We start from the raw sequence: 12,537 nt of genomic DNA on the forward strand, positions 1-12,537 counted from the left end.
GAAGAAAAGGAACTACTAGCTATTCCAGGCTCATGGCTGTGTAACGGGCATACTTGCTTTCAGCAACAATTAGCGAGACGTCAAAAGGACACCTGACGGGTATTCGTGGGATAACGGAACCGGAGAACCCGAGCTATCCTGGAGTTCATGACACGCCTGCGAATCTGTCCAGCATATATCTAGGCATTATGGAATTCTAGTGAAATCTTAAAGCAGCATTAAATTTTTTGTCGGTATATCCTACAGATGATTATTATAACTGATTGAATGAAATCTCTATTAAAATTTTATAAACATATTTTTCATGAATGTAGTGTAAATAATAATATGAGAAATATCGTAGTTTTATTTAAAGTGTTTCTGAAATATATGAGAGACAAAAATGTGTTGTAAAATGTATTTATTGAACATCACGTAATCTCTTATGTGAAAATGAATCGAAGTGAAAAGAAAAAAATTGTTAAATATTTATTAATATAAGTAATTACTCAAATTGGGATGTTTACATTAGTTTTACAAGAAAGAAAGTAAGAGTACATAAGAAGCTCGTGTCCTCGAAACAGGCTGCAGATACAGCCGAGTTTGAAGCAACGTACGGCTGCGGTCCATGTGGAATCTGGTATCTATAGTCAGACGAATGCCTGAAGAAAGATCATTAAAATCCTTCTGCGTGTGTGTACACTCCGCGCGGTTTGCGCCCCGTCGCGTATCCATTACATCTCCCGCTTTTGCGAAAGCCCTTCAGAAACTTAAACGTAAATTCATGAATAATGAAAATAGAAGGCAAGGAGAATAACATGTCTAGAATTTTGTCGATGACAAGCGCGAGAAAACAATATAGAATTTGTTGCAAAAATATTTTTTCAAAGTACCTATCGTACATAAATACCAAAATGATAATACCTATACATAGTGCTCATTTATTTAACGGACGATCCTGATAAACTGCACATCTCGAGAAAAAAAATCCGGCGAAATCTGATAAAAAGAAAAGCGGCCAAGCAAAAGTAACTTTATGATTCTTTCATTTTTGCCACGTTGATATCTCTGCAACATCATAATATTCACGATCACCGAACCGGCCCACGTAATCCTCCATCCCGTGCCATTTGAGTCAAGATGTTAAAAATGCGCGTGGTATTCGGTTAATTCGAAACGATCTCGCGGAGAACGAGACTGGGGACAAGGAAGCCGCTGAATGCGTGTGAATACTGGTAGGCAATTTCTTAACGAACGGTTGGGATGGCGAAAGGTGAAGACGTGCGAGAATTGCAAAGTGTGAGGACCGCTAAATGCCCTTATTATAAGCCTTTGCCTTTCTTCCGTTCATCAATTTATATACATATTGTGTACCGAACGAAAATCCACAAGTTTTCTCATCTGGATACCATAATTTTCCAATTCTTTCTTTTCTCGTTTCCTTTAAAACCTCGATCGCAGGCTTTTAAGAAAACAGGAAAAGAAGAAAGAAAAGAAGAAAGGATGAGTTATCCAGCAAATTCGAAACGATCTCACGACACGGAGAAGACATGGAAGAGACGAGGAGGATGAGCACGGCAGCAACGGCAGCATATCAGGCAGCACAGGTGGAATCTCGTATCTGGCTCTCAGAGAGCTCGACAGCTGGAGGGAGGATGGGGAAGTGAGGAAGAGGAGTATGCGAAGGGTCGCGCGAGGAGAGGGAACCGCACCTAAACACCCTTGCGTGAACGCTCACTCACTCGTGCGTTTTCCTCATCTACCGGGAGAACGCGTGTGCGTTTCACCTCGTCTTTGCTCCCTTGCGGGAGAGACTCCCCATGATTCTCGCGTTCCTCCCGCTCCTCTTGCGTCTCTGTAATAATGTGCTCACATATTGGAGTACCTGAGAGAAGCACTGAGGGGGAGACGAGAGAAACATAGGGAACAGCGCCGAGTATGACTGAGGGAGTCCGGTGAACCTCGAGGTGGACCATACCTCGTGTACGTATAAGCTCAATTCGCAAGTGTGTGTGTGTGTGTGTGTGTGTGTGTGTGTGTGTGTGTGTGTGTGCGCGCGCGCGCGCGCGCGCGTGTGTGTGAAACATGCCTACATGCCCACGGCGGTAATAAGAGAAAATAAGTAAAACCCTAAGGTACGAACCGGAGGGGGCATAGGGCGGGTTGGCAATGCGCGGCGCAGAGAGGAAAGGGGAAAGGCGAAAGAGAGAGGAGGAGAAGGAGAGGAAAGAGAAGGGGTAGAGAGAGTCGGGGAGGAGGTGAACCTGTTCCCGAGGGAGTTCCTTGACCCTCGGGGGGCACACTCTCTCGTGAGCTTTCGCGAGACGCGAGAAGCCAACGGAGTAGCCACCATAATGCCCGCCGGCTAACTCGAGGCCCTCGAGTAAGCAAGTCCTCCGAGACGAGGAAAAGAGAGAGACGGAAAGTATAAGCGAGAGCGAGAAGAATGATGTATCTAGTATTATAGTAAGAAGAGGATAAAGGACAGCAAAACGGGACGAAATGAGACGAGATGAGAGATAAAAAGGAATAGAGGAGAATGGAGAGATTGGACGAGAGAGAAGGAAGAGACAAGGAGAGAACGACGGATGAACGTGGACCAAGCAGCATCATCGCACAGCATCCCACTACTGATGTTCGCCCGTTCGTCCATCCGCCCATGTGGACCACGGTACACCATACTGCTGCGCTACCACACCGGGTCGTCGTCGGATCCAAGAAACTGCCGCTAGAAGAGTAGAAAGAGAGAATAAATGCCCCACCGCATTTTGCTCTGTACTGTCCGTTACAGGCTCTTTCAATCGAAGGGAGAACTCCGCTGCAATTGTAATGACTATGCTAATCAAAACTGGCGCAAGCGTCATCAAATTTTATTTCGAAACTTTGAATTTTGTCGTTCAAATTTAGCTTCTTTAATTTTCTATCAATTCTCTTTACACTTTTTTCATATCACTAATGATATTTAGTGATTTGCCAAAAAAAAAAGGAGCAATGATTGAAGCGCGCGAGCTTGTCTTAATACATTTTCATTATATATAGATACGTAAATTAATTTAGAATTGCAAAAATAACAATTATTTTTTGTTCATGATAAATGTTTTTAACGGCGCGAATGCTCTCATATATAAATTCAGAAATGAGAATTTTCTGTTATGACCGGTTTGAGAATTTCCTATTATGAGCTTTTCGTAAATATATTACCGTTTATGTGTTACCAAATTACAGTACTACGTGTTAATCCGCGTGCATTTATAATTCTCCGATTACCAAACATCGTATCACGTAAAAGTGACATGCGTCATTACTATGTAGTTCCTGAAAGGAGATCAGCGAAGAAGTTTCTTATTGCAGCGATAATTTATAGCCATTTAACTCGGCTCGGCTTCTCAGTTCGCACGATATTCTCGACACGCGAATTACGTGGAACGGTATATACTGTATGTATATGGGGCAGAAATTCAATGACGATCGTCACGACGCGACAGTGATGGCATCTCTCTTTTACGAGAGGCATTGCCCGCTAGCCACATAATGACGATGGACACGCGACATCACAGGACTTATCCATTATTCATCGCATCCAAAATCATTCTTCGTAAATATATATAATTTTATCTTGCCAGCCGAAGGAGCCTACCGGGAACTCACCTTTCTGATTCGATAAACAACCCATCTTCGATACGATGATTATTAGCGACATTTAAACATTTTTTTTATCTCAGAAAAGATGATCAATTTACAGAGTACTTTGTGAATAGTTTTGTACCTTCAAATTTAACACAATCATCAGTATATTTTGCGAATTCTTTCATTTTTTAAATGAACGTCCAAAAAAAAATATTCTGCCATTTAGCGATTCCGCGTCAATGTCAGAGGTTTTCCATTTATATATGAGGATACTCTACAAAGTAAAGGAATTTTGTACAATCATAAAGTACTGGATTTAGGATTGCAATCCTCTCAATACTAGAAGAATGTTTTACATGTATTGACATGCATATGTACTACGGTACCACGTAAATGACAAACTTCTTCTAACAAATAAGCGTGCCGCTAGTATTTTGTATATCCTCTTATTTTAAAAGGCTATTTGAGTTATTATAGTAGAATTTTTTATAGAGGAATTTATTTTTGATCATAGTTCATGTGTCCTCATTTTTATAGATGATTACGTGTTATAAATACACGCATTTGATTAATGTAAGATTTTTTGCTTAGAGGAAATACTAAGAGAAATTCCCCACTTATCGGCAGAATATTTTTTTTTTTTTAGTGAAAACATCACGGCGAACAGCTACGCGCTAACTTTTTGCTACGAAAAAGTGAAGATTTTATTGTTAAGAACATTATTAATAAAATAATTCTCACTTAAGATTATTATTTTCGCATAAACTCTTTAATATTTTTATTCGGGGTGTTTACTATCTGGAAAAACTTGGAAACCTAGAATTTTCAGGGATTTTTTATTCTTGAAATATTAAGGATTTTCATGGAATTTCGTCTATATTTAAGGAATTGGAATTTTATGGGTTTTGCAGCATTCATAGAATTCCTGTCTATTAATTCAATATATAATATAGTTTATTTGCGTCGCTTGTACTCCAAATTTATTTTCGATTTAAAAATTCTCTAATTTTACCTCAATCTTGAACAAAAATGCCTAGAGAAAATCTGGGAATTTTCAAATAATTTTTTAAATAAGATTTTGGTAAATAGTTAAATACCCTGCGATATAATTTTTGCTGACGGAAACAAACGAGATTTTGATTATTCCCACAATTCTCGTTGCGTTTATCGATTCGCTACTCTTCCGCAATACTAATGAAATTTATATTCCTCTGGCGCGGCGCGGCGTTGCAACAGCGATATGATTCATTGGACGGTACCCCAGAGAGCAGCTCTTGACGAGCAATCTCGCAAAATTCATATCACGAGCAGAAGTCGAAGAGCGGGCCTAAGCCACGCGTTTCTCATTTCGATCGCGAGAGAAGAGGTGAGAATACACAATCGTTCGCGGCGTTACCGACTTGGCGATGCCGCTCGTGATGAAACCGATTGTAAGACTTATATACGGACGGACGTGCGCTCGCTCGTGTTCAGCCGGACTCAGCATCCTGGCACGGGGGGCACAAGTGTACATCGTCGTGTAATGCCTCATAGAAAGGCAAGAGAGAGCAAAGAGCTCTCGAGATGTTCACACACAGCCACGTATGCGCGCGCGAGCAAACGTGGTCCGATGCACACGCACGTGCGCACATGCGAGGTGGATTTGCGATAGAGAGCGAGAGAGAGAGAGAGAGAGAGAGAGAGAGAGAGAGAGAGAGAGAGAGAGCGTGTGTAAAGTCGTGATGCGCGATGCGGGAGGAGAAAAAGAGAGAGGACCCCGCGAGGATGCGAGGCAGAGGCAAAACCAGAGCCAGAGTCAGAGGCAGAGCCAGAGCGCGCGGGGTACACGTAAAGGGGTCCTTCGTGCTCCCGGAGGTGGAATGACTTGGGAAGGGGGCTACCCGGTGCACAGAAGGGGGGACAAGCCGCGATGGATAGGGGGGAGGCCCGCAGGCCGGCCTGCGGCCTGCGGCTCCAACTTCAGTATCCCCGGAGCGACCGAGTTGTGTACCCCGCGGACGTTACTGCGTTTCCGCGCTCCAGCGTGCACAAGATATACAGTGATAGGAACGGCACACACATTCATGCACACACGTATATGGGTATACGTGTACGTATACATACGTCCTTATGCACGCCGGCTACTAAGCGGCGTGCGTGCGTGCGTGTGTGTCGACGCACACAGCGAAGGCGCGTTGCACGCTAGCACACGCTAGCTACGCCGGACACGTGCACACACCTGTTCAACGCGCGTTTCCGCGGCGGCGCCGACGCCGGACGGTCGATCTCGCGGGCTCTCGCGTCTACGTAGTGCGTGAGCAGTGTCACACATCTCCTCCCGATTCGATCCGACATGGTGCCTTGATTTCATATCTCTCTCATTTCCCCATTTCCCTTTTCAAGGATCTTGAGGAAGCCGCCTTATCAGAGAGGACCGCAGGATTGTTATAAATCATCCGAGTGTATCGGTGTACGACGAGCGTTTTGTGACGATAAACAAATTTGGTTTTTATTCGGAGCGTGAACGATTCCCACGAGATTTCCTCGTCCTCAGTCGCGCATCAGGGATTAATTGGCGCATGAGATGTGACTCGAATTATCTGACAGCCCGAGCTCCGAATTGTTCTCATCTTTCATGTACTGTAACACGTCAATGCGATTGAAGAATCATCCACTGAAATCAGATCTATCTTTAACTACATTCCTGGGAAGAAAAAATACACGTGACGCTACTAACATCCCAAATCGATTTTGGACTGTCGTATTATCTGTACATGTAGAACACGTGTTGGTTGTCGCGATTTGTACTTGCATCAAAGAAAATAGATGTCGAGTCTTGAAGCAGCGCTTGTGATCATTAGACTTGTACGCTTTCTCCTGTCCGACAAATTTGACCCTAATTGCGTAATTAATTGCGATTAGTTTTACCGACGAATCAAGAATAGAGCGAAAGAAAAAAAAGAGGCACGAGAGAAGAGGATCGTATCGCTCATGATTGGAGTATTCTCGAGAGCGAAAGGTATCGCGTCGCAAGAGCGGCACGCGAAGGAGTTTATGCGAATCTCATCAGAGTCTTTCTTGAACGTCGTTCATGCACGGGAAAAGTGAGGATTTGAGAATCTTGACGAACGAGAAATAGTGAAGGAAAACGCACGCGAGTCTTTCATTCACCAAGTGTCGACGAGTGTTTAGTGCTCAGCGAAAAAGAAAAAGGATCATTCCTCCACGCGGAGGACATCAGTGGATATTCGGTGTTGGTGCGCGGACCGGAAGGATTTGCGTAGTGCAGTGTGCCGATAATAGAGATCAATAATATTCGGTGAGAGTGGTGAGAGAAAGAGAGCGAAGGATACACAAACGGTGCGGAGACGAGAGAGACAGCGGAGGATCCACCAAAAGCGCAGAGGAGTGCTCGGAGGAGCGGCTGAGGAGCAGCAGCAGGGGATATCGATGATATGCGGTAGTCGAGGGATTCCCCAGGGAGAGACATGAGGGCGGCCACCACCTACGTCCTATTCCTTGCCCACCTCATACAGGTATGCACCGCGACACATGTCGCTCTACACCTTCCTCCGATTCGCGAAGATACTCTCTCGCTTCTCCTCACATTTCGAAACGAGTGAAAAGAGTTCTCTGAAATGTCAAGTAATAATAGCGATAATAGTAATAATAATCGTCACCCTTGGCGTGTAATTACACATTCGTGCAAGTACAAACAAACTAGTCAGAGAAAAGATGAGTAGAATAAATTTTACGTAGGATTAAATAAGCTGGACGAACCTTACTTTCTGCGGTACTCTAATTCCGAAAATTGCAATTTGTCAAGTTGAGAGAGAGAGATATATGCAGTAAATTCAAACAATTATAAATTTGCAAACCTACACTCGATTGCTTTATGAGCTATGATATGAATTTAATAGAATAAGACAAGATACGATAAATTGTTAAGAAAATCATGTTTATTTTAAGAGAGAGAGAGAGAGAGAGAGAGAGAGAGAGAGAGAGAGAGAGAGAGAGAGAGAGACGCGATTTATAATGCAGATGTCAAAATAACTGAAACCTCCAAGTGTTACAGCCAATCTAGTAATGTAAACTCCATAGCCACTACAACGTCTTTCCCTGCAGGCATTTAAGCCGGCATTTAAGAGCCGTAAAAAGCATAGCAGAGCGAGACGATCGTGGTGTTTATACTCATAATCTGGCATAATCAGTGCGAACGCGCACTTTTTAGTTTGTGCGAACGACTGTTTTCACGATCGTTAAGACATGATTAGATTGCGTTAACGTTGTACATTTGCTCGATCGCCAGCAGTAAATCTTTACGCAGTCGAGTGAAAAGTATCCCCTTCTTTGCTTGGCGACAAGCGAGATCGGGGAAAAAAAAGTTAATGCGGCGGTACAACGGGTATTCGAACAGATGATGCAAGCATACAGAACGCAGTGTGCATACAAACCCCCAGGCGTACATTCGCAAAAATAAACAGTTGTGACAAGCCATTACGATATACATTTATGTATGATTGAATCCAGGTCTTTTTCATTGCGTGTCTATCAAATAGGTTTTATTCATAAACTATGTTATATTATAAACATAGTTTAAAAATTAAAATCTTTATCATTTACCAATTATAGATATAATATTCTTTAATGCAACAAAAATCGCTTAACACTAAAAGTATCAAACGATTATTATTATTTTTATTTTTTAAATATTATAAAAGTATATAAAAATATAATATTTCTTGTGTAAAAAAGATTCTGAAACTTTTTTATTTTTTAATTACAAGGATGTAATTTAATAATTACATCTTTTGTTTCTGATAAAATATTTTATTTTTTATTATTTTCTTTATTTTCATAATAATTTATTCGCCTGGTCCTATTAATGAATAACAAACATTAGTATTTCTAGTGTTAACTTAATATCTTGCGCAAAACGTAAGAAATCGATTATAATTGAAAAGCATGAATATCAATAACTTCAAATATTTATACATACCTTTGCTATTATTGGTTTATAATAATGTAATAGAAAATACTTATACTTAAATCACGAGTATCATCTCGTTATCAACATGATTTATACAAAATCTACTACCATCGCGTATCGGAAGTTAATTTGCAAGATAGTGCGGCGAGATTTCCATACTAGTCCCTGCGACCATTATAGATCATTGCGATCTCAGTGCATAGCGTTGACTCCTTTCAAATGCTCATAGTTTACCGCTTGTTGCATCACCGCACAAGGTGCTAGTCGTGCGTGATGCAGCATCTGCGATGCGAGGCCGTTCTCACGTGTTTTGATCTCACCAGTCTTCCGCCTTGGGGGAACGATCAATGATATAAAACTAATCGCACAAAAGTAATAAAGAAAACATAGCTTTTATTATTAATGATTGTAGCTATTTTGATCTCGACGAAGTTTAAACATGCGTGTGATGGATACTGTCAAATTATTTTTTTTTATTAGCGCGTACATAGTTTAAATGTACAAAAAATAATATATATTACAATTTAACTCAATGACAGAATTGTTATTCCTGATATTAAAAATGGAATAGTGTGTGTGTGTGTGTGTGCGTGCGTGCGTGCGTGCGTGCGTGCGTGCGTGCGTGCGTGCGTGTGTGTGTGTGTGTGTGAAGCATTCTACGAATCTACAAATTATGAGAAACAAACACTTGATGCTTTATAATTTCCTCACGTTCTTATTGCATGTTTTTTATTGCTTTCACGTGTACTAGCAAAGTCGACTTTTACTTAATATTCTACTCGCTCATACGATTACATAATTTAGTTTATAGCTAAATTATTCGTTGATATATTATACTATATAAAGACATTTAAATATACATTGCGATACCAAATTAATTAATTAATTAATTGCATTTATCAAAGTCATTTTAATTTCAATGTCAATGTGCAAAAAACGATTATATACATATTAATCATTAAAACAAATCACGAGCAAACTACTGTAAAGTGAAGCGATTAGATAAATAGAGGCGAGAGAGACGATGATTCATTCGATGCAGTTTATTGTTACTTACTTGTACCCTTAAATATTGATGCGATAAGAAACTTCGTCTTCTTGCAACCTTATAAAAGTAATATTTGATTTATATGTATATTTTTACAGATTAATATATTCTCACGTTCAGTGTGAAAAGTAACTAAAAAAATAAGTTCGTCAAATTGTCGAGAAAAAACAGCTTTTTATACTTGATAAAATTAGTAATTAAGAGAAACTATGATTATTGCGTACAAGGACTGTTTGGAAATGCGATTGAGTTACACATCACGGGAAAAAGATTATTCTGTTCCATTGGATATCATTGATGGGAATTTACTTTTAATTAATTGGTATCTCTTTACGTTATCCTCGTAATCGTTGACTATTTTTCTGTATCGCTATGCGTAACATATATCGCTGGACAACTACTACTTTAATGCGTCTCTCTCGCGAATTACACAAGAATAGAAGGGCGGCACTACATCCTTCTCCTTGTTCTCAGCCAAGAAAGATTACGCACTTACGGCATAAGTATAGTTTTTTTTTGCGGATGTTGCCCCGTCACTCGCACTTCATAATTTTCTTACTGCGTCTCTTCTCTCTATTGTGCACTCTCCCAGATAGCTTCGTCCAGAAACGACAATGCCGCGCAAGTCTTCGTTTGTGTTGTAAATTTACTTATTCCATCGAATAGACGCAATAATATATATAATAATCTCTCTTAGCTGAGAACAAGGAGAATGATGTAACGCCGCTCTTAATATATATAATATTTTTTTAATCAGCAATCATGGACTTATTTTAAGCTTCACTCCATATTTAATGTTACCTAAACTTTTTTGGTCGGTCATGTTGTGGTGCCGAAAGCACGCCGATACACACATTTTTATCGTGTGGCGACTCGCCACTAGAGGTCCACGGGACTTACTCGGTTCGCGTAAGCACCGCGCCGCACGAATTCCTTTTAAATAGAATATTCTGGATTCATTCCAGGCGTCTAAGGCAATTCCCACACTACATCGCCTTACTGATGAGTCTAGTAGTATGGAACCAGAACGAAACGCTGCGGCCGACCAAAGTTTCGAGTCAGGCCTCCTTAGTGGACATTTCCACAATCGTAACATTTTTATCGTTATTTATAAGCACGCTTTATGCATGTATCAATTTATTGAGGACTAATGAATATTTGATGTTGCTTGTAAATTTAAAATAACAATACGGAATAATAGGAAATTTTGTACTAATTCGCAAAATGTATATTTTTTCAAGAGACAGCGCGCGCCAAAATAAAAATGATTATAACTTGTTTCTCTCGTAGCTATCCCGTCGTTTTACCGTGGTATCTCGGGAAAGAGCTGCAATCATGAGCGAAAATGATTAAATTATAAATATCAAATGTAAATTACCGGGTTAAAGTATGATGCGTGTGTTCGCCAGCGAGAAGGCAAGCAAATCCACGCTTCCGTAACGATCGACAATTTCGGTCGAACCCGACGAATAATAGGAGCTTAGGAGCCGGAGCGTTGCCTCGCTCCGACCTGGAGTTATTGGGGGTCACCTCCTCTCTTGGCCCTCTCTCTTATAAACGACTTTCGAAGAACGGGCCGCAGTAGAGAAGAGGGTTCCTTCGTCTTCTGTCCGTTGTTCCCTCGATGATTTCGACCTAGTGCAATTAAGCCGCCGCCGTTGCTGCTGTTGCTGCCGCGTTGTGTGCGCTGCTGTCTTTCAATTACAGTCCGAGCAGAATTACCGTTATAACGCGATACTGAAAAAAGTTCCCCGAAAGCGGTCCGAAGAAGTGCGTATCCCGCGTCTGAGATGCCCGTGTGTGTCGCTCCGACCATGCCCTTCCGCGTGTTGTGTTTTCAAAAGAAATATTAAATTTGAGAAAATTTCTATTATATAAAGACACCTGTTTCGACTAAAAAAAATGGGTCAATTACTTGTAAAGTGTACAAGTAGTTTCCTAAAGATACATTAATTTAAGAAAACACACTAGCTATTCTACCCATGAATTTCACCATACGGCACACTATGATTCATGTATGTGAGAGGTTAGTCGTGAAAAAAATCTACGAGAAAATATATGTGAACCTGAGAAAGGGAACTTAGCCTTCGCACGGTTGCGTTGTAATTTGCAAAGCGATTACTTCCGCGCAATTTCTTACGCGATTCTCTAGACTTTCCACGTGCACAGCTGACGCTTCCTCTGACCGCGGCGATCGATGAGCCTGCGATTGAGATCAACCCGGAAGTAAGCGCGTAATTTTTTTTAGATGTATATGATGAAACGATTATAATACATACTTACAGATCATTCTTGAAACATATGGCATATGAGAAATTATCGTTTTTTGTAAATACTGCTATATATCTTTGGGATGCTACTGTAGTGTCGTATATTGTAACTAATTGATCAATTTTTTAAATTGAAAGGCGAGATATCTTTATGTAATAGAAATGCTTTCTCTATTTTACATTTTTTTATATGGTTTTATAGTTCTTTAGCCTTCAGACTTCTTTCCAGATCAAGTATTTTATTTTATTTTTATTCGATGCGGCGCGCAATCACGGTTAATCGAGCGCGATCGACTTCGGCCGTTTGATTAAAGACGATTTCACGGGAAGCCGCGGCCTTGCGGATCGGAAGGTGTTGATGCGGCCTGACTAACGAATATTGAACCATCGGACTAGCAGATCGGCTTTCTCATCGTGATTTTCCGCGGCGGAGATTCCGCGACGACGCGAACGATCGCACAGTAGAGAAAGAGAGAGACGCCAGGCTATTAAGCTTGAAATTGCACGAGGCCTCCGACAATTATCGTGAACTCCCGTTATGGATTCCTGATGTTGAGATCGATCCGCATTCGTCTGCATATGTACAGTGAGACGCGCGAGATGCAGCGGGATGCACCTGAGATTCGTCTCGGTCCGACTTTTAT

At 41.0% G+C, this 12,537-nt stretch overlaps 1 protein-coding gene across 1 annotated transcript in view; it reads left to right on the top strand.

Annotated features, from left to right (window-relative positions):
- Positions 1–5,982: 5,982 nt before the first annotated feature.
- Positions 5,983–12,537, top strand: part of Ser (protein serrate) — a 44,224-nt gene continuing 37,669 nt past the window's right edge. Inside the window, exon 1 of the mRNA XM_018504287.1 lies at positions 5,983–7,121. Within this exon, the coding sequence (XP_018359789.1) occupies positions 7,074–7,121 (48 nt within the window). The 5' untranslated portion in view covers positions 5,983–7,073. The remainder of the gene's footprint in view (positions 7,122–12,537) is intronic.

Source organism: Trachymyrmex cornetzi, unplaced genomic scaffold (genome assembly GCF_001594075.2).
Source record: "Trachymyrmex cornetzi isolate Tcor2-1 unplaced genomic scaffold, Tcor1.1 scaffold1656, whole genome shotgun sequence".
NCBI classification, from domain to species: Eukaryota; Metazoa; Arthropoda; class Insecta; order Hymenoptera; family Formicidae; genus Trachymyrmex; species Trachymyrmex cornetzi.